Below are 23,233 nucleotides of genomic sequence, written 5' to 3' on the forward strand. Positions count from 1 at the left end.
TCCGCTCGAAATTATTCTTCATCATTCCAAGCAATGTATGTAAGGTCACAATTTAACAAAGAAAAAAATACTAAACTGTCCCATGTGTGGTGTCTGTAAGAGTGTTTTCATGCATACGTGTACATGCTAACATAATGTAATGAAGCTAGCGTCGTTAGAATGAGCTAATAAGCTCATTCTAACGATGTGTCTGTTTTAGTTTTGTTAACTTACAAAGGCATTCTTTTTATAATTCTTTTCCATCCATTTTCTACCGCTTATTCCCTTTCGGGGTCGCGGGGGGCGCTGGCGCCTATCTCAGCTACAATCGGGCGGAAGGCAGGGTACACCCTGGACAAGTCGCGACCTCATCGCAGGGCCAACACAGATAGACAGACAACATTCACACTCACATTCACACACTAGCGTCAATTTAGTGTTGCCAATTAACCTATCCCCAGGTGCATGTCTTTGGAAGTGGGAGGAAGCCGGAGTACCCGGAGGGAACCCACGCATTCACGGGGAGAACATGCAAACTCCACACAGAAAGATCCCGAGCCTGGATTTGAACCCAGGACTGCAGGAACTTCGTATTGTGAGGCAGACGCGCTAACCCCTCTTCCACCGTGAAGCCCTTTTTATAATTCTTTCTGTTTCAAAAATTCAGTAAATTCACCAAAACGTCAGCGTGGAGTTATGTAGTCTGTTTAGCTGATTGGAGAGCTAGCGTCCGCAGCTAGTGGGTCCATGATGAGGATTCTTCATGTTACAGGCCTCATCCATCCATTTCTACCGCTTGTCTCTTTTGGGGTCGCGGAGGTTCGCTGGAGCCCATCTCTGCTGCATTCGGGCGGTAGGCGGGGTACACCCTGGACAAGTCGCAGTGTTACAGGCCCCATTTGAAACAATTAGGGTATGTAAATAAACATTTATAGACTATCCATCCATCCATCCATTTTCTACCGCTTATTCCCTTTCGGGGTCGCGGGGGGCGCTGGCGCCTATCTCAGCTACAATCGGGCGGAAGGCAGGGTACACCCTGGACAAGTCGCCACCTCATCGCAGGGCTAACACAGATAGACAGACAACATTCACACTCACATTCACACACTAGGGCCAATTTAGTGTGTCCAATCAACCTATCCCCAGGTGCACGTCTTTGGAAGTATTTCTGTGTAAATAATTTTACAAGGTCTGCGGCTAATGTACGGAAAAAATATTTAGTTTATATCCGATGCGCTCTATAGTCCGTAAAATACGGTATACATTTTTTTTAAAGAATAGAAAGACTAAAATAATCTATCTAGTCAAGTACAAGAACATGCTTGCTCACTCATCGATACATTTATGCACGTAAATAAGACAGGTGAAAAAGACAGTCAAATATATGAATACAATTGCTCCTCCCATGAGTTTATTAATGATAGCCATCAAAGGGAAGAACCAGAGCTTTGCGGTCAACTTGCCCTGGACGGTGAGGCTCGCTAGGAAGAACAAGCAGCAAATGTTGGCAATCATGCCAAAGACTGCAGTTTGAGTCCTTGAATAAAATGTCAGCGTTTGTTTGTGATGCATAAAAGGCGCCATTTAAGAAATTAGATGAAAAATTTGTGAGAATTGTGATCTCAGTTTTTGCAGGCCGAGCAGTCCTTTTGTTTTTGCCGTTCAACCTTGGCACAGGTCTGTGCTACTAATGAATGCTATCCTACTTTGTTCTTGTTTTCTTTGTTTGCTGATGCTGACAATGAAAGTATGTATGCACTGCAAATTATTTGCCACTTGCCAAGATCAAAGCTATTTTTTCCAGAAATGTATTTTGTCTATATATATACTCGCTCCTGCAAAGGGGAGGGGTCATCCCATCCCTGTGCATTGAGCCGACCAGATTAACCAGTTTTTCCCAGTGTTGACGGTCTTTTACTAGCTGTTGTTGCGTGCTCCACAGAAACTCCAAGTCGTTAGAGCTCGCCCAAAATCACATATAGCCATGGTTTCGGGATTTGCCTCGTGGTCTTCTCCAGCATGAGACCCTCAGGTTAAACTGGTTACAGTTTTTCTCAATTGCTAAAACACAAAACCTAGCACTCCAAACCTAATGACTAGTTGCCTAAACACACTTAGTAAAACTACTCCCCATTTGCCAGAACCACAAACACAATTCACCCGCTAAAACACATTTTGCATACAGTCGTGGTCAAAAGTTTACATACACTTGTAAAGAACATAATGTCATGGCTGTTTTGAGTTTCAGATTATTTCTACAACTCTTATTGTTTTGTGATAGAGTGATTGGAGCACATACTTGTTGATCAGAAAAAAACATTCATGAAGTTTGGTTCTTTTATGAATTTATAATGAGTCTACTGAAAATGTAACCAAATCTGCTGGGTCAGAAGTATACATACAGCAATGTTAATATTTGGTTACAAAAAAATAAAATATACTTCACTTCACTTCACATGTCCCTTGGTAAGTTTCACTGCAATAAGGCGCTTTTGGTAGCCATCCACAAGCTTCTGGTTGATTTTTTGACCACTCCTCTTGGCAAAATTGGTGCAGTTCAGCTTAAATTTGTTGTTTTTTTCTGACATAGACTTGTTTCTTCAACATTGTCAACATGTATGAGTCAGGACTTTGGGAAGGCCATTCTAAACCTTAATTCTAGCCTCATTTAGGTATTCTTTTACCACTATTGATGTGTGTTTGGGGTCTTTGTCCTGCTGGAACACCCAACTGCGCCCAAGACCCAACTTCCGGGCTGATGATTTTAGGTTGTCCTGAAGAATTTGGAGGTAATCCTCCTTTTTCATTGTATCATTTACTCTCTGTAAAACACCAGTTCCATTGGCAGCAAAGCAGACGTAGAGCATAATACTACCACCACCATGCTTGACGGTAGGCGGGGGGTGTTCCTGGGATTAAAGGCCTCACCTTTTCTCCTCCAAACATATTGCTGGGTATTGTGGCCAGACAGCTCACTTTTTGTTTCATCTGACCACAGAGCTTTCCTCCAGAAGGTCTTATCTTTGTCAGCACTTTTTGCAATATGAAATGTTATGGTCAATTGTGTATATTATGAACACAGTGTTCAATATCAATTAGCTGATTAGTTTTGGCTATGGTGACAAAAGCTCCCTCTGACTATCTCATGCAGCGATGGTCAATTATAAGGTTGCTATGTGTCCCCTGTGCGTCCCTGAGGATGGCTTGTGTTCCTTTGGTCCAGTTGGACTTTGCCAAGAGGATTATCGCAGCTCTCCTGCAGTAGGGCGAGGCTCCAGAAGACTAACAAGTCAGACACTGTCAGATCCCGGGAAGCGAGGCCAAGGGCTATTGCTTTGAAGTGTGCCATGAGATTCTCATCTGGAGAGGATCAGATGCAGGCCGTGAGAGGTGCAAAGCTCCAACAGAACAGACAAACCAGGATGGCTTCAAGAGGTGTAGCGACAGGCGGGTAAAGAAAAAAAAAAAGTGTTCGTAGGAAAGCACACATGATGTACATCTTTGGTTTGAATAGTGGGAGACGAAACACTAAGAATTCTGCAATTAAAGCATGTTGATATGTTTTACAGCAGGGAATTTAATTTGTGTTTTTTTCTCTCTATGTAGTCCTTTAAGTGTAACACCACGTCAGAACCCTTTTATTGTTACCAATTGGCATTTCAACATCAATTGCATGCAAGTCTATTATGACTCTTTTTCCCCTAATTTTCTTTTCGATTGAGAAATGTTTTGTCTGCATTACTGTAGCAAATATATATAGGGGTTTATGATCATTGCATTCACATCTATGCTGTTGTGCATTAAAAAGGTATTCTTTGTTAACACACACATTGCTTATTTTATTACTTTTAGGCATACGTGTGTATTTTGTATAAATTAAATAGTTTTTGTGGTTGTTGGTTGTGTAAGTACTTGTGGGCTTTACTATGTGCTTTAAACTGAACCTCGTGTATTATTTACAATGACGATAAAGTTTTCTATTAATGTAATTTTAACCATGCTACACAGCAGCGCCATCACTCAACATACTAAATACAAACTCTACCCATCTGACTCTGGACTAGTCTGTGGTTAATATAATGCCTAAATCCGTCTCGTTATTAAATATTCGGTTATGGTATTATATTTGAAACATGCATAGTTAGGATATGGTTCATTAAATTTTTTTCAGTGGTTCATTACATCATCTTCAAAAAGGAAAATAGAAGAAGCAGAATTTATTTGATCCCACCCTTTTTCCATTTCATTGCAATTTCTAACACATTGGTTTGTTCACTTCCTGTCGATCAAACAAAATTAATAATAAATAAATAGTAACTACATCTTAATTATAAGTTGTGATTTACATAATGACAAATATAACATTATTATTTTTGATAAGGTTTGAGATTTGTATTGGTATTCTTTTTCCTTGTATTTTTTTAAACACTGAGTTTGAACACTTTCTTAAACTGTATTATAATATTATATAGTTTGATTTTTTTTGCTTAATCCATTCCATAATTTAACTCCACATACTGGTATATGTTGGAAGTTTGATGTATTTACTTATGCAAACCCCGTTTCTATATGAGTTGGGAAATTGTGTTGGATGTAAATATAAACGGAATACAATGATTTGCAAATCATTTTCAACCTATATTCAATTAAATGCACTACAAAGACAATATATTTGATGTTAAAACTCATAAACTTTGTTTTTTTTTTGCAAATAATAATTAACTTACAATTTCATGGCTGCAACACGTGCCAAAGTAGTTGGGAAAGGACATGTTCACCACTGTGTTACATCACCTTTTCTTTTAACAACACTCAATAAACGTTTGGGAACTGAGGAAACTAATTCTTGAAGCTTTGAAAGTGGAATTCTTTCCCATTCTTGTTTTATGTAGAGCTTCAGTCCTTCAACAGTCCGGGGTCTCCGCTGTCATATTTTACGCTTCATAATGTGCCACACATTTTCGATGGGAGACAGGTCTGGACTGCAGGCGGGCCAGGGAAGTACCCACACTCTAATTTTACGAAGCCACGCTGTTGTAACACTTTTCTTGCTGAAATAAGCAGGGGCGTCCATGATAACGTTGCTTGGATGAAAACATATGTTGCTCCAAAACCTGTATGGACCTCTCAGCATTAATGGGGCTTTCACAGATGTGTAAGTTACCCATGCCTTGGGCACTAATACACCCCCATACCATCACAGATGCTGGCTTTTGAACTTTGCGCCGATAACAATCCGATTGGTTATTTTTCTCTTTGTTGTGGAGGACACCACGTCCTCTGTTTCCAAATATAATTTCAAATGTGGACTCCTCAGACCACAGAACACCTTTCCACTTTCTATCAGTCCATCTTAGGTGAGCACGGGCCCAGCAAAGCCGGCGGCGTTTCAGGATATTGTTGATAAATGGGTTTGGTTATGCATAGTAGAGTTTTAACTTGCACTTACAGATGTAACGCCAAACTGTAGTTACTGACAGTGGTTTTATGAAGTGTTCCTGAGCCCATGTGGTGATATCCTTTACACACTGATGTCGGTTTTTGATGCAGTACCGCCTGAGGGATCAAGAGTCTGTAATATCATCGCTTACGTGCACTGATTTCTCCAGATTCTCTGAAGTTTTTGATGATTTTACGGACCGTAGATGGTAAAATCCCTAAATTCCTTGCAATAGCTTGTTGAGAAATGTTGTTCTAAAACTGTTAGACAATTTGCTTACAGAGTGGTGACCCTCACTCCATCCTTGTTTGTGAATTACTTAACATTTCATGGAATCTGCTTTCATACCCAATCATGGCACCCACCTGTTCCCAATTAGCCTGCACACCTGTGGGATGTTCCATATAAGTGTTTGATGAGCATTCCTCAACTTTATCAGTATTTATTTCCACCTTTCCCAACTTCTTTGTCACGTGTTGCTGGAATTAAATTCTAAAAAAAAAATGTTTATCAGTTTGAACATCAAATATGTTGTCTTTATAGCATATTCAACTCATTATGGGTTGAAAATGATTTGCAAATCATTGTATTCCGTTTATATTTACATCCAACACAATTTCCCAACTCATGTGGAAACGGGCTTTGTATATAGAGATTCACAGCCTTTGTCCTAGTATTGATCCCCGGGTTACGCCGCAAGATATATTTAGCAATGTCCACTTATGTTTGCCTAGCTTCAAGTATTCTGTTATGGTTAAACAGGGAGGTGACGGCAACTGACACCAGAGTGCAGGAATGTTCAATCATTTGTTATATATATATATATATATATATATATATATATATATATACACATATATAAATATGCAATAAACAATACTAACTACGGAAGTAAGGAATGGAGTGTGACAAAATCCAAGTGTGTATAGTGTGTGGTTAGCTGAAGTGTGTGTTACCATGTGTTGAACAAGAGACGAGGAAGTCCAAGGAAGAGAGAAGTCCGAGTCCAAGCGGGAGGTCGAGATCCAAGATGCAGTCTTGGAAGCAGGGGAACGACGAGACACACAGCAACGTCAAACACGGGAACGGAGGTCTGCAATAGGATCGAGGTCTGCAATTGGATCGACACGACAATGAAACACGTAGGGGAAAACAGAAAGAGAGCAAGATTGCATAAAGCATCCGATGATCGCTTACTGTACGGAAGTCTATATTCTGGCGCCAGATGGCAAGTTGAGCAGGCTTATGAAAGCAGCTCATTTATACAGGCAAGTGTGCTGATTGCTGATAAAGGATTGCAGCTAGTGGCTGCTGCAGGGCGGAGACGCGCACGGCGCGTCCCTGGATGTACGCGGCCGTGGGCGTGTCACGAGGTGCTAAACAGCGCACAAGGATGAGGGCGCATTCCAATGCGCTGTCATGATCCGTGATCCGAGTCATGTTTTGTTTGGTTAATTTCTGTTAGTTCTGGACTCCTTTTGTTGTTGTTTGTGCACCGGTGAGTTTGTTTAGTCACCATGGGAACTTATGATTTTCACCTGCCTTTTACATTCACCTGTTGTTCATTAGAGACTCTATTTAAGCCTGCCTTTTCCAGTCACTTGTCGTGGCTTCATTATTTGCTATACGCAGCTGTTACGTCCCCTGTCACTGTTTCCTGCTCCTGTGTTTCCTGTGCTAAGGTATTGCCCTAGCTTCCGTGCGATCAGCACATTTTTTTTTGTTTGTTTTGTCTTTTTGGTACGTGTCTGATTAAAAAATCATGTCCTCCCTCTCGCTGCCGTCCCGAGCCATTAGTTCTGCATTCCGGGAGAATATACCCTGACCTGACCATTGAGAATGTGAAAGAATGAAACCACACCCCGTTCTTCCGCAAACGGGCCAGGAGGAAATGGAGACACGCCGGCAAAGATGGAAGCCAGCCAGAAAGACTTCTTTTTGCCACCAAGACGCGTCTTTCCCCCCAAACTCGTCCTCCGGATTACAGCACACCACAACCCATCTAGACTTCGATTTATGGTAATCCCCTCACTCTTTTCGCCAAGCAGTTCATGGATTAGGCTGTCAGTCAGCAGGAGACCCACACTGATGACATCACGCCACTGCCTGCCTATGACGTAATGGACCATGATTTTTTTTTTCTGAATTCTGTTTCGCCCACCAAGACTGAAGCCCCGCCCACGTCACGGAACTTTTCTTTTTGCACGCCCACAAAACCTCAGGTGAGGGATACAAAAAGACCTTTTGGATAATCTAAATGGGAGGATTCTGCCACCCTCCTGACCTCCCTCCACCCACCCCAAAAGACGGTTCCAGACCACGGGGAGTACGTCTGGTATCCGCTCCTTGAGGGGGGGCTAGGGCTGGGAACTGTTCAGGTGGGGTCGCTCAGCATCATGCCAAGCCACAGCCTCTAGCACGGCCGCCACCACCAGTTCTTCGGCCGGCCAAGCCGCAACCTCCGTCCCGGCCACCACCACCAGTCTTTCGACCTGCCAAGCCGCAACCACCAGCTAGGCCACGGGTTAGCACCAAGTCCAAGTCCACGGCTAGCACCAAGTCCAAGTCCACGGATAGCACCAAGTCCAATTCCAAGGCTAGCACCATGACTCTTGATCTTGTTTTTTTTTTTTATATGGACATCTGGGATCTGTCCATTAAGGAGGGGCTCTGTCATGATCCGTTTGTTTAGTTCATTTATGTTAGTTCTGGACTCCTTTTGTTCTAGGTTGTGCACCGGTGAGTTTGTTTAGTCACCATGGGAACTCATAATTTTCACCTGCCTTTTACGTTCACCTGTTGTTCATTAGAGACTCTATTTAAGCCTGCATTTTCCGGTCACTTGTCGTGGCTTCATTATTTGCTATACGCAGCTGTCACGTCCCCTGTTCCTGTGACCTGCTCCTGTGTTTCCTGTGCCCTAGCTTCCCGTGCGATTGGCACATTTTTCCTTTGTTTGTTTTGTCTGATTAAACAATCATGTCCTACCTCACGCTGCCGTCCCGAGCCGTCCGTTCTGCGTTCCGGGAGAACATACCCCGACCCGACCGTCGAGAATGTGACATCCGCCCTGGCCGTGACATATTGCTTCCTTTTGCTTAAGTAGCTTCATACCCATTTCAAAACCAGCCCATCTAAAACATATCGTTTTATTTTGTTAATTTAAGGGTTCATACTCTGATTATTTTTTTGGATATTTTAAAACGCTTCCCTTGAGGTCTGCATAACATTTAATAGTGGTTGTTTGGTCAAAATGTTGCGTAAGTTATGTTTTACAGACCATATTCAAGCTGCTTTCTGACCGTCTCTTCAGGATGCGCCGTTTTGTTGGCAGCCTTATTTATGTGCCTCCATTTTGACTTCTCCCGGTCAGCCTTTTTTTAGTTTTTAGCTCTTCAATATAGAGACTACTGACATATATAATTTAGAACTATATGCTCCTTTTTTTAGGAATGGCAACAGCGAAGTATGCATGTGGATGTAATATTGACTACAATATCGGACTACAGTGGCGCACTCGCGCAAAGCTCTTTGAGCAAACTTTACCATATATGGATATAATTGCTAACGTCACATGTTGAAAAAAACGTCACAGATGGGACAAATTCCTAAAGACTCGTTTGGAGAAAGTATGAAGGAAGGCAGAATTATCTCATAAATATCTTTTTTCGGGATTTATGCATATTCTTATTACACCATAAGAGGTACCAGTAGGTAGGAAAAGTTGGTTTTGCATAATAGGTCCCCTTTAGGTCACTGGGGTGAGTTTTTCCTTGCCCTTATGTGGGCCCTACTGAGGATGTCGTTGTGGTTTGTGCAGCCCTTTGAGCCACTTATGATTTAGGGCAATATAAATAAACATTGATTGATTGATTGATTTAAGGTATTATGGTTAATTGTGTCAAATGATTTTGTCAAGTCCGTAACCACATATTTACTTTTCCGTAAGAATATGTAATAAAACAATGTAAACCTGATGTCATGTCTTCCAGAATATAAGATAGCTCGGGGTCATCCCTATGCTGCTCACAGTAATTAGTGATACATTTGCATGGAATCTGGGAGTGGCTATTGTATCACTGATTTATTAACCAAATTATTTCAGTATTCACACTGAATGTTATGACTGACTCTGCAGTAATTACAAAGGGTTTTAAACAGCGTATAATGCACATGCTTAACTCTTAAATCATGCAGACATATTCTTAGTTGCATGCACTCGTTACCTTGCATGACACTAAATTCACAACAATCTAGAAATGCATCGTGTTAGTCGTGAAGACTATAGGACACACCAGTGAAAACACATGTATAACCTGATTTCTATCTGGATTAAAAGATAATATCACCCAATCAATCAACAAGCACACACAGATGCACACTGTACAGCACACTATTACAATAATCATGCTTTCTTCCTGTCTGATGTAACCTTTACCATGTTTTTGTGTCCCCCGAGGAATTCCTTCATCATGTGACATGGTGCTATTGGCGGAGATGGGAAGGGGGCTGTTCAGACAGCTGTTTCCCATCAGCACTCAGTCAACTGTGCTGGTCAGCCTGTCGCAAACCTGCCCAGAGGATCAGAGCAGAAGAATTTAGAGCTTAAATAGGGGTACGGGTCAAAATAGTTCCAATTAGGAGGTCATTCCAATTTGTTCTTCCATATCGACAGTGCTTCATCAGGCGTCTCGGGCCTGCGTGCACAGCGTCATGCACAAATCTGTGTGCAGGGGTGAATGGGGTTGCCTCCATCTGGGAGTGATTATGCCTTTTCCTCATTGTTTCCTGTCTCTTCACCCCAACAGCACTACTGCTGTTTCGCTGCCTCTATGTTGGCCAAAGTCCTTTGGCTTGTTCAGGTTAAGCCCCCCCCCCCCAATGTAATTTAAGACCAGTGAAGCTTTAGAGCGGTCACTCAAGCCCAGGCGTCTACATTAACACGTATTCTTCACCTCATCAGTATCAGGAAACTGCTGTAGAAGAAGAAAGTGAACATGTGTAGACTTCTGCGTTCGGATCTCCCTGTATTAAAGTCCGTGCTGCACATTGGTCTGAAACCAGCGAGTCCAGGTTTTTTTTCTCGCTGTGTGTATTTTGGTCCGATTTTTGACACATGCATGAGAATGAGCATGAGCTAACTTTGACTGCCACATATCACGGTCATGCTCGTACTTCTTTGGACGAACACAAGTTTTCTTTGTCCACAGCTAAGCTTTTGGCGACAATAATACTTTCTGTGTCCAGGATCTTTGCTGTGGAAAGGTGATAATTTCAGCTTGCTGCTGCCAGCAAGTAGAACTGCCTCAAGCTCACCACTTGGTATTGTTGTTTTGCCATGTCATATTTTCAGCATGGAAGTAGATGGAATGAATGTGTGCTATTTCTTTTTACAAACAGTATATTTGATATTTTTTTCTTTCTTGTATTTCATTATATTGTGACAGTATTTACAGTGGGGCAAAAAAGTATTTAGTCAGCCACCGATTGTGCAAGTTCTCCCACTTAAAATGATGACAGAGGTCTGTAATTTTCATCATAGGTACACTTCAACTGTGAGAGACAGAATGTGAAAAAAAAATCTAGGAATTCACATTGTAGGAATTTTAAATAATTTATTTGTAAATTGTGGTGGAAATAAATATTTGGTCAACCATTCAAAGCTCTCACTGATGGAAGGAGGTTTTGTTCTCAAAATCTCATGATACATGGCCCCATTCGTTCTTTCCTTAACAAAGATCAATCGTCCTGTCCCCTTAGCACAAAAACAGCCCCAAAGCATGATGTTTCCACCCCCATGCTTCACAGTAGGTGTGGTGTTCTTGGGATGCCACTCAGTATTCTTCTTCCTTGAAACAAGACGTGTTGAGTTTATACCAAAATGGATACATGGATGATACAGCAGAGGATTGGGAGAATATCATGTGGTTAGATGAAACCAAAATAGAACTTTTTGGTATAAACTCAACTTGTCGTGTTTGGAGGAAGAAGAATACTGAGTTGCATCCCAAGAACACCATACCTACTGTGAAGCATGGGGGTGGAAACATCATGCTTTGGGGCTGTTTTTCTGCTAAGGGGACAGGACGATTGATCTGTGTTAAGGAAAGAATGAATGGGGCCATGTATCGTGAGATTTTGAGCCAAAACCTCCTTCCATCAGTGAGAGCTTTGATTGGTTGACCAAATATTTATTTCCACCATAATTTAAAAAATAAATTCTTTAAAATTCCTACAATGTAAATTCTTGGGATTTTTTTTCACATTCTGTCTCTCACAGTTGAAGTGTACCTATGATGAAAATTACAGACCTCTGTCATCATTTTAAGTGGGAGAACTTGCACAATCATTGGCTGACTAAATACTTTTTTGCCCCACAGTATATTGTACCATATTTATTGACTATAGAACGCACCGGTATATAAGCATGTTTTCATATTTTAGCCGGACAGGGTTACAAGCCGCTGATATATGCGTTGTGAAATAAGCTATTTACACAGAAAGATTGTGTGAATGTTTGTTTACATACCTTAATTGCTTCCAAACTGTGCCTGTAACATGGCAGTAAAACAGCGGATCAAACACAACAGAAGTCATCGCTGTGGACCCACTAGCTGCGGTAACTAGCTCTCCAATCAGCTAGCGTTTTTCAACCTTTTTTGAGCCAAGGCACCTTTTTTTCACTGAAAAAAATCAGAAGGCACACCACCATCAGAAATCATTAGAAAAATGCTTTCGACATTGATAATTAAAAGTCGTCCTCGCAATTATTGAATATGAATTTAAACCGTAACACACCTACATCACTATACTGTCAAAGTACTGTCACAACCTGTCACATCACCCTGTGACTTATTTTGAGTTGTTTGTTGTTTTCCTGTATTGTTGGTATTTTCCTGTTGCAGGTTTACGTCTTCCTTTGAGCGCTATTCTTCGCGCCTGCTTTGTTTTAGCGATCAAGACTATTTCAGTTGTTGCTATCTTTCTTTGTGTGGACATTGTTATCATGTCATGCACGGATGTACTTTGTGGATGCCATCTCTGCTCCACACGCTGTAAGTCTTTGCTGTCGTCCAGCATTCTGTTTTTCTTTACTTTGTAGCCAGTTCAGTTGTAAATTCGTTCTGCATAGCCATTCCTAAGCTTCAATTCCTTTTTTTTAGATACCTTTTTACCTGCACCCTGCCTCCTGCTGTCGTCTTCATATTGTGATCATGACAAACCATGTTCCAGACGTCTACAAAAAAAATAGCTACATGCTGCCACCTACTGATACGGAAGAGAATAACATGGTTACTCTGCCAAGCTCTAGACAGCACTGACACTCAACCACGGCACATTATTTTTATATTTATAATTACTGGTTTGCAAAAAATATTTTTAACCAAAATTGCTGAGATGACAATCTCCCACGGGACACCAGACTGTCTCTCACGGCACAGTGGTTGAAAAACACTGAGCTAGACAGACTAGACAGACCATGGTGACGTCTTGGTGACTTTTGAGAGAAATTTTGGAAAATGAAACAATACAAACATAATGCTATAGTAAGTTCATAATACTAAAACAGACATTTGTGAGTATTAGCATATCAGCTAATGCTAATGATGCTTGCGTGATTCCATTACAATAGCACATACAAATATGCGTGACAACACTTCTATCAAACATGTGACTTCTAGATTCCCCTTTGTGATTTTTGTACAACTTTGGGTCTGGTTGACGGCAACAGTCGGTAAACATCGCTATAATAATTACTTGGCTGGTAACAGGCAGCCTCGCGAGTTGCATAAGATATGATAGACTTTTATTTATCCCACAATGGACAAATTACCTTGTGCAGTGCAGGTTTTTACATACATTAACAGAAGTAAAATGTAATGAAAAACTAAGAATTAGCAATAAAGCCTCAACTGCGGGCATTTTTTTGGTCTGGTTAGCTGTAATTCTTTTACATCCTATTTGTACTGCATACTTACTATCTATTCTGTTTATTCCTACTACTCTAAGCCTTCCGCCCGATTGTAGCTGAGATAGGCACCAGCGCCCCCCGCGAGCCCAAAGGGATTTAGCGGTAGGAAATGGATGGATGGATTGACTCAAAGCTATATAAAAGCAATTGTATTTATCACCTATTGTATTTAAATTTCTATGTACGTATACTATTGTTCTTGTGGAAGTCTTTGGACTAAATCAAGGGCCTTGGATACTAATTTGTGTCCCATTTCACACGTCTTATGTGTGCTGGTAACTGTACTCTGAAATCGACAATAAAATAAAGAAACCATGCAGAGGAGACAACAAAGGCTTCGTTTCAGAAGAAATAACTAGAGGCACAAAATGCAGCAAACAGAATTAGCTTTATTACAATTCTGTTTGGCGTTTTTGAGCTAAGTGGCACCAGTAATCCAAGTTCAATACCATAAAGAGCAAAGATGGGATAAACCTCATGGTAGAAGAAGACCAGGAAAGCCAGATCGATGGAACATTTTAAATATGTTTTAAATCGACCGGATCCATCATCACTAAATGATTTTAGTGAGCACAACACCATTCATCGCCTTGATGTAGAAATACATTTTGAAAAGATCATAGAACAAGAAGTCTTAAAAACAAGGCAAAACACCAGGTATAGCCCATATATCATCAGAAATGTTGAAACATGGGCAGGAGCAAATAATAAAACAGCTAACTCACTTGTTCTACAAGGTCTGGATATCAGAACAAGTGTCCACAGACTACAATAAAAGTAACAAGGTACAATTACCAAAAAGAGGTAATCTAAGCAACTGTAACAACTAGAGGGGAATTACATTCCTATCCGTCCCAGGCAAGGTTTTTTGTTCAGTATTATTGAACAGACTCGAAGATGCTCTGAATACAAGATTTTGGCAGTAACAAACCGGTTTCCATAAGGGAAGGTCATGTACCGTACCAATTCTAACTCTCAGGAACATAATCAAGCAATGTCTAAAATTCAACAAGAAACTACATAGTTTAAAACGGCCTTCGATAGGCACCCAGTATGGAGGGTAGCAAAAATCTATGGATTCCCACAAAAATTAATCAGTACATTTAAGAGTGTATGCACTCAGTCCTGCTGCTGTGTCAGAAATGGCGCTTCAACATCATCTCAGGCGTACGTCAAGGATCCATATTACTGCTCCTGCTCTTCCTACACACCATAGACTTTGTGATGCGCAAAGCCATGAACAAATCCATCCATCCATTTTCTACTGCTTGTCCCTCCAAACTTTGTATTGAACTGGAATGGCACCAGAATAACTGACCTTGATTTTGCTGACGTCTTGGCCCTTCTCAAAGACACAGCAAAGGCTCTATAAGGAATGGTAAACAGTCTGTCAGACACAGCATTTAGGGTAGTATCAGCACTGAAAAAACCAAGGTCATGTCTGTAAAGAAAGAACACCCTTCCAACTTGCAAGTAATTAACGAAACTGCAGAAAATATACAAAGCTTCGCCTACCTGGGGAGCATTCTATCCAATAAAGGAGACACAGGAATTGACATTTCAAGCAGGTTAGGCAAAGCTAAAGTTGTCTTTCAAAATAATTCCATCAACTTGTTAATCATCCTGGTAGCCATATACTGTTTGTCAGTAAAACATGGAAGATGACAGAGGCACAGTCCCAAATGATCAATGTTTTTAATGAAGGATGTACCAGTTAAATGTTCAACATCACATGGAAAGATAAAGTCCCAAACAAAGAGGTGCTACAAAGGACAAAACAAATTCCACTTAGCATCATTGTAAGTAAGCGTCGCCTGACAATTTTAGGCCACATCTTAAGGATGGAAGAGAGGAAACACCCTAAGTCCACACTGGAGTGGACACCATAATATGGTAAAAGGAAAAGGGGGAGGCTTGTAACCACATGGAGAAATATCACCAATGATCTGGCGTCAATGAGACTTACCTGGGAAGAGCCGAAGATTCTTGCTATGGACAGAACACAATGGATGTCTGGTGTTGCTGCCCAGTGCTCCGCAAGGAACATGAAGAACTAAGTCAAACTTAGTAAGTCATGGGTGCTGGTATGACAATAAAGTACCAAGAAGGAACCCATAATTGTGTGTTTGTTTTCATTTTCGCTTTTCTGACGGTAGCCATCATTGGGCAACATGTCTTTCTTATGTCCTCTTTTGCATCGGAATACATACCTTGGTAGTTAGTGAACCTACTGCAAAACACAAAAGACCTGGGTTCAATAAAATCCTAGCTTGGAAATATTTTAACATGTTTTATTGTTACTATTATTGATTTAACGGTGGTTTGTTGTGTCAAATTAAAATGCCTTACTTTTCCATAATTTTCCCAGAATATTTCCCGTGTTTTGAAATGCAAATGTTGACAGATATTGCCCAATAATTGCATACATATGTGTGTATAAAATATCATGAACAATACACACATTAAAAAAATAAATAATAGACTTTCATGTTTTTGTATGTTTCCACAGTTTTACGCGACGACTTCAGACAAAATCCAGTAGATGTCATGGTTGCAGTGGGTGAGCCTGCGGTGTTGGAGTGTCAGCCCCCGCGTGGTCATCCGGAACCTACTATCTCATGGAGAAAGAATGGTTTGAACTTAAATGACAGAGAGGAACGGATCACAGTAAGACTTTGACCTCATCTTTGCTTTGAATTGTATTTGTCCAACACATTGCGACACTAAACAATGATTATTGACAATGTCATATCAGCATACCCGATCTACAATGACTTTAAAATATGTTACTGAGAGGTGTTTGTGATATTTTGGTGATTTTTTTAAAGCTGCTGTATGTCATTGGTTAGATGGATGCTTAGAAGGCGCTTGCGTTCGATTAATTCAACCCGCCCCCTTCCTTGTTTAAACCTTCAGGATATGCACACACAGAGAGAAAAAGAACAACGCCACAGTGCAAGGGCTTTGTTTGGAGTGAAATGATGGTCTTGCTCAACTGTTTAAACACTGTTTGGCAGCCATTGCATCCTTTTCTAAATCTTTTCGTAAGCAAAGATCTCTCGCGGGTGGTGTACAGAAAGGGACATGGAAATTCAAAGCCAGAATTTCATTTGTGCTTTCAATTTGAAATTATAATTGTGACAATAAAACATTTTTTACAGCGAAACCCATCCATCCATCCATTTTCTACAGCGTGTCCCTTTCGGGGCCGCAAGGGGTGCTGGAGCCTATCCAAGCTGCATTCAGGCGGAAGGCGGGGTAAACACTGGACAAGTCGCCACCTCATCGCAGGGCCAACACAGATTGATAACATTCACACTCACATTCACACACTAGGGCCTCGATTTTAAAATACCTCATAAACGGGGTTTATAAATATAAAAGTTTGTATTTTGAAGCACGTTTATAAACATGAATAATGGATTCCAGCCCAGAAAAAAGTCCATATTTTAATAAAAGTTTGTGCACTTTGATTACAATATGTAGCGCTATACATTATTGTAAATTAAAACAAACATAACAAGGGGTGATAAATCAACTTTCTATTTAGAAACAATGTCAAAATAAAAACTAACTGAATTGCCCTCATTTTCAGCCAACAACACAAACTGTCACTAGCCTTGTGGTGCATTCACATTTTGAAATCACAAAACTTTGACAGGTCACTATAATGATTAGAAATAGAAAAATACAATGCAATTGTTGTTTAATCTTATTGCCGTGCAGCAGAATGTAGAGGGAGGTGGAAGGAAGTGTTGACAACGCTGTGGATACTTCCTAAACGTTTCAAACCACACATTGCTTGTCCACTGTTTTTTTGGGGCTAAACTAGAAAGAAAATTGTAAAAAGAGGAGTGAGCGATCAACCTGCCCATAATGGATGTGCTGCCGGACACAAAATGGCTATTATGCAGGCAAATGTACACCAATACAAAGGTTCATACAACAAAGGCCTGTGGTTTTTAAATCAAAAAGTATGTCCAACAAGGGGTTTGTAAATTGAGTTTCCACTGTGTATTAAATGTGTTTTCTTAAACCCCTAATTGGGTCATACGGTGTTGGTTTGAAATATGTAACTCTGAGCAAATTGACAGTCCCTTTAACCCCATAGTGTGGTCAAAAAAATAAAAAAGCGTCTTAGTAAGATCCAATGCAATTTGACATCAATTCCAACTACAACAAAACTAATTTTTATATAGCTACATATATATTTTATATGACTTTTACAGAGCCAGTCAAAAAGAAACACTTTTTGAAACAGTTGTTGTATTTTATCTCATTACTTTGGTGAACTCAGTGTTCAATCAATCAATCAATGTTTACTTATATAGCCCTAAATCACTAGTGTCTCAAAGGGCTGCACAAACCACAACACAAACCACTACGACATCCTCGGTAGGCCCACATAAGGGCAAGCCTTAAATCACTAGTGTCTCAAAGGACTGCACAAACCACAACACAAACCACTACGACATCCTCGGTAGGCCCACATAAGGGCAAGGAAAACAAGGAAAACTCACACCCAGTGAGACGTCGGTGACAATGATGACTATGAGAACCTTGGAGAGGAGGAAAGCAATGGATGTCGAGCGGGTCTAACATGATACTGTGAAAGTTCAATCCATAATGGATCCAACACAGTCGCAAGAGTCCAGTCCAAAGCGGATCCAACACAGCAGCGAGAGTCCCGTTCACAGCGGAGCCAGCAGGAAAACATCCCAAGCGGAGGCGGATCAGCAGCGCAGAGATGTCCCCAGCCGATACACAGGCGAGCAGTACATGGCCACCGGATCGGACCGGACCCCCTCCACAAGGGAGAGTGGGACATAGGAGAAAAAGAAAAGAAACGGCAGATCAACTGGTCTAAAAAGGGAGTCTATTTAAAGGCTAGAGTATACAAATGAGTTTTAAGGTGAGACTTAAATGCTTCTACTGAGGTGGCATCTCAAACTTTTACCGGGAGGGCATTCCAGAGTACTGGAGCCCGAAATGAAAACGCTCTATAGCCCGCAGACTTTTTTTGGGCTTCGGGAATCACTAATAAGGCGGAGTCCTTTGAACGCAGATTTCTTGCCGGGACATATGGTACAATACAATCGGCAAGATAGGATGGAGCTAGACCGTGTAGTATTTTATAGGTAAGTAGTAAAACCTTAAAGTCACATCTTAAGTGCACAGGAAGCCAGTGCAGGTGAGCCAGTACAGGCATAATATGATCAAACTTTCTTGTTCTTGTCAAAAGTCTAGCAGCCGCATTTTGTACCAACTGTAATCTTTTAATGCTAGACATGGGGAGACCCGAAAATAATACGTTACAGTAATCGAGACGAGACGTAACAAACGCATGGATAATGATCTCAGCGTCTTTAGTGGACAGAATGGAGCGAATTTTAGCGATATTACGGAGATGAAAGAAGGCCGTTTTAGTAACGCTTTTAATGTGTGCCTCAAAGGAGAGAGTTGGGTCAAAGATAACACCCAGATTCTTTACCGAGTCGCCTTGTTTAATTGTTTGGTTGTCAAATGTTAGAGTTGTATAATTAAAAAGAGGTCGGTGTCTAGCAGGACCGATAATCAGCATTTCCGTTTTTTTGGCGTTGAGTTGCAAAAAGTTAGCGGACATCCATTGTTTAATTTCATTAAGACACGCCTCCAGCTGACTACAAACCTGCGTGTTGGTCAGCTTTAGGGGCATGTAGAGTTGAGTGTCATCAGCATAACAGTGAAAGCTAACACCGTATTTGCGTATGATGTCACCTAGCGGCAGCATGTAGATGCTGAAGAGTGCAGGGCCAAGGACCGAACCCTGGGGAACTCCACACGTTACCTTAACGTAGTCCGAGGTCACATTGTTATGGGAGACGCACTGCATCCTATCAGTAAGATAAGAGTTAAACCAAGACAGGACTAAGTCTGACATACCAATTCGTGTTTTGATATGTTCTAATAAAATATTATGATCGACGGTGTCGAAAGCAGCGCTAAGATTGAGGAGCAGCAACATAGATGACGAATCAGAATCCATCGTTAGCAATAGATCATTAGTCATTTTTGTGAGGGCTGTCTCTGTAGAGTGATTTGCCCTGAAACTGGATTGAAAGGTTTCACATAGATTGTTAGAAGCTATGTCTAACAATTTTTTCGAGGATTTTTGAAATAAAGGGAAGGTGAGACACCGGTCGGTAGTTTACCATGAGGTCAGGATCGAGGTTAGGTCTTTTAAGAAGAGGATGAATAACCGCTTTTTTGAATGCTAGGGGAACAGTGCCCGAGGAAAGTGATAAGTTTATAATATTTAGCACTGATGGACCTAATAACACAAAGAGCTCCTTGATCAGTTTTCCCAGGAAGAGGGTCAAGTAAACATGTTGTTTGTTTTATTCCATTTACACGTTGTAACAATTCCTCTAATGTTATTTCCTCAAAACGAGAGAAACTATTTTGGAGGGCAGTATCCGCCGTATATACGATCATGTCAGTGTTAATAGAACCCAGTTGTAGCTGGGACGCATTGTCTTTAATCTCCTTTCTAATAACTTCAATTTTCTTACTAAAGAATTGCATAAAGTCATCAGCTGAGTGGGTGGAGCTACTGGAAGGAGTCCTTTGTTGGGTTAGCGATGCTACCGTACTAAACAAAAATTTAGGATCGTTTTTATTACGGTGGATGAGATTTGAGTAATATTTAGCTTTAGCTAAGGTAAGCATGCGTTTATAAGTTATTAAACTATCACTCCATGCTTGATGGTGAACCTCAAGTTTAGTCGTGCGCCATTTGCGTTCCAGCTTTCTACATAATAATTTCTGAGCTCTAGTTTCTTCTGTAAACCACGGGGTACGCTTTTTTGGAACCTTTTTTAACTTTAGCCGTGCTACGTTATCAATGGTTTCGCGCAGGGCGTCGTTAAAGTTGTTAGTGAGGTTATCAGTAGAGCCCACATACTTTGGGAATGGTGCCATTACCGAGGGAAGTAGGTCAGCAAGAGTTGTCGTTGTGGCCGTATTAATGTTGCGGCTGCTATCGCAGTTATTATTATTATTATTAGTTTGACGAACATGCGTCTGAACCTCGAATTTTATAAGGTAATGATCGGACAATACTTTAGTATACGGGAGTATCGTAACTTTGGAAACGGTGATACCTCTGACAAGCACTAGGTCTATCGTATTACCGTTGCGATGCGTGGGTTCATTTATTATTTGTGTGAGACCGACCACAGCTATCAATTATAGTCTGGAGCGCTACGCACGGTGGGTCCGATGGGGTATTCATATGGATATTAAGGTCCCTCATTATGATTATATTATCGGCGTGTGTCAGTAGATCAGCAACGAACTCTGAGAATTCATTGATAAAGTCCGAATAGGGCCCTGGGGGGCGGTAGATAACAGCCAGGTGTAGTAGCAGCGGTGTGACAAACCTCATAGTAAGCACCTCAAACGATTTATATTTATTATTTATGTTAGGACTAAGGTTAAAGTTTTCGTTGTATCTTAGTGCGATTCCCCCACCCCTTTTAAGAGGACGGGCAATATGCGCATGTGTAAAGTTAGGAGGACATGCCTCATTTAGCGCAAAAAAGTCGTTTGGTTTAAGCCAGGTTTCGCTGAGACCGATGACTTTAAGATTGTTGTCTCTGATGATATCATTAACTAACAACGTTTTGGGAGACAATGATCTTATGTTTAAAAAACCTATATTATAGGTAGTGGGGGGCTTTACGGTGGCAGAGGGTTTAGTGCGTCTGCCTCACAATACGAAGTTCCTGCAGTCCTGGGTTCAAATCCAGGCTCGGGATCTTTCTGTGTGGAGTTTGCATGTTCTCCCCGTGAATGCGTGGGTTCCCTCCGGGTACTCCGGCTTCCTCCCACTTCCAAAGACATGCACCTGGGGATAGGTTGATTGGCAACACTAAATTGGCCCTAGTGTGTGAAAGTGAGTGTGAATGTTGTCTGTCGATCTGTGTTGGCCCTGCGATGAGGTGGCGACTTGTCCAGGGTGTACGCTGCCTTCCGCCCGATTGTAGCTGAGATAGGCGCCAGCGCCCCCCGCGACCCGGAAAGGGAATAAGCGGTGGAAAATGGATGGATGGATATAGGTATTGGGCTGTTTTAGGGAATTTTTGATCAAATTATCCGTAGTAGCAATATCAATAATGTTGTGTTTATTATGCCCAGTGCATTTAGTATAATTACGACCATATCTAGGAATTGATACGATGGGAATTTTCCGATTGTTTGTTTGTTGCTTTGATAAACTGCACGCATCATAGTTAGCCACCTCAGTAGAACACATGTCCAACTCTGAAACAATCAAAGCAGAAAAAACTTGTTCTAATTTAACTGACTCCTTACCCAGAACAGTAGTCTTGCATCTTCCATTTAAATCCGGCTTCAGGATGGAGAGAAGTGGTGTTCTGTGGGGATTAGCCTTCTGCTTTGTTTTTAGCCCCGCTCGGCATCCGCGTTTCCGATCACACCGCTGGCGTCTGCTCCGTAGACGGCCCCCGCTGGTACTATACTCCGCTGCTTCACAGGACGCTGGATGTAGCCGCCAAAGTATTCCCGTGCTAGTTAGCAGGTCTAGCAAGCACGCGTCTATCAGTTGAGTGTATTGTTGCTTATTAATTGGTCTAAAACTGCAAATCATTGCCCAAACGTTTCAACTTTGGTGCAGATAATAGATACATTTGATTGCCAAATAAAAGTATGGCTGTCAAACTGTTAAAATATACAATTTTGATTAATCACATTTTTTCCAATGTTAACTCTTAATTGTTTGCAGTTTGCGCAGGTTTTTATGTTTTTATCTCCTAAAAGTGGACCTTAGATGTATTATTTTGAAGTTTGTAATACTACAATTGGTTTTCTTTATGATCATGTTGGTTTATTAAACATTGTTCTTTTTTAAACAGCACAAAATGGACATAAACACTCTTACTGACAATTGAAAAAAAAAATTGTCTGTGGTGCCAGAATTTGTATCCATGCTGCCAGAGCACTTGCACTCAGAAGGGTGCCTAAATAAAACTTGATTTCACATCTTTGGTGACTCTATAATATGTATCAGTTCTCACATAAAACCCATGTGTTTGACAGCCGCAGGTCAATGCAATGTCAGAAAATAATGTATTAGTACATTTAATGATGTCTACATTGTTGTGTAGACATCATGTTCTTGGACCTAAGCGAGTGATTTTATGCCCGTGAGTTAGGTTGATTGGCAACACTAAATTGGCCCTAGTGTGTGAATGTGAGTGTGAATGTTGTCTGTCTATCTGTGTTGGCCCTGCGATGAGGTGGCGACTTGTCCAGGGTGTACCCTGCCTTCCGCCCGATTGTAGCTGAGATAGGCGCCAGCGCCCCCCGCGATCCCAAAAGGGAATAAGTGGTAGAAAAATGGATGGATGGGATGGAGTTTTGTCCAGTAAGTTGCATCTGGTAAGACCTTCATGGTTTTACAAATGGTTGATAAGGCCTTCTGTGTGTGTGTGTGTGTGTGTGTGTGTGTGTGTGTGTGTGTGTGTATGTGTTGATGCCTTACATGTTTTAAAACGCATGCTAGTGCACAGTGACAGGTAGAATCCCACTCGGGGATTGTGATGGACGGAGCAGATAGCTGTGATTTAAGGAGCGGCCCGGATCAGATCCAAGTAGAGGCTCCTCTGAGGCAAATACAAAGGCTTCTGTTTTCTTTGTACTCCGTTGCGCCTCTCTTTGTCCTCCCCAATCATCTCCTCTATATGGAAATATGACTTTGCCACAAGAGTTCACCTAAAAGACATAATTTACTTTACAAAGAAAGTAGACGTCCACCACAAGTGATTCATGCTCCCTTG

General features: G+C 41.2%; 1 protein-coding gene across 1 annotated transcript in view; it reads left to right on the forward strand.

Moving 5' to 3' along the window:
• LOC133551270 (roundabout homolog 1-like) overlaps positions 1-23,233 on the forward strand; it is a 260,933-nt gene that overhangs the window by 178,557 nt on the left and 59,143 nt on the right. The window contains exon 3 of the mRNA XM_061897817.1: positions 15,904-16,061. Within this exon, the coding sequence (XP_061753801.1) occupies positions 15,904-16,061 (158 nt within the window). The remainder of the gene's footprint in view (positions 1-15,903; positions 16,062-23,233) is intronic.

This window comes from Nerophis ophidion, linkage group LG04 (assembly GCF_033978795.1).
Source record: "Nerophis ophidion isolate RoL-2023_Sa linkage group LG04, RoL_Noph_v1.0, whole genome shotgun sequence".
NCBI classification, from domain to species: domain Eukaryota; kingdom Metazoa; phylum Chordata; class Actinopteri; order Syngnathiformes; family Syngnathidae; genus Nerophis; species Nerophis ophidion.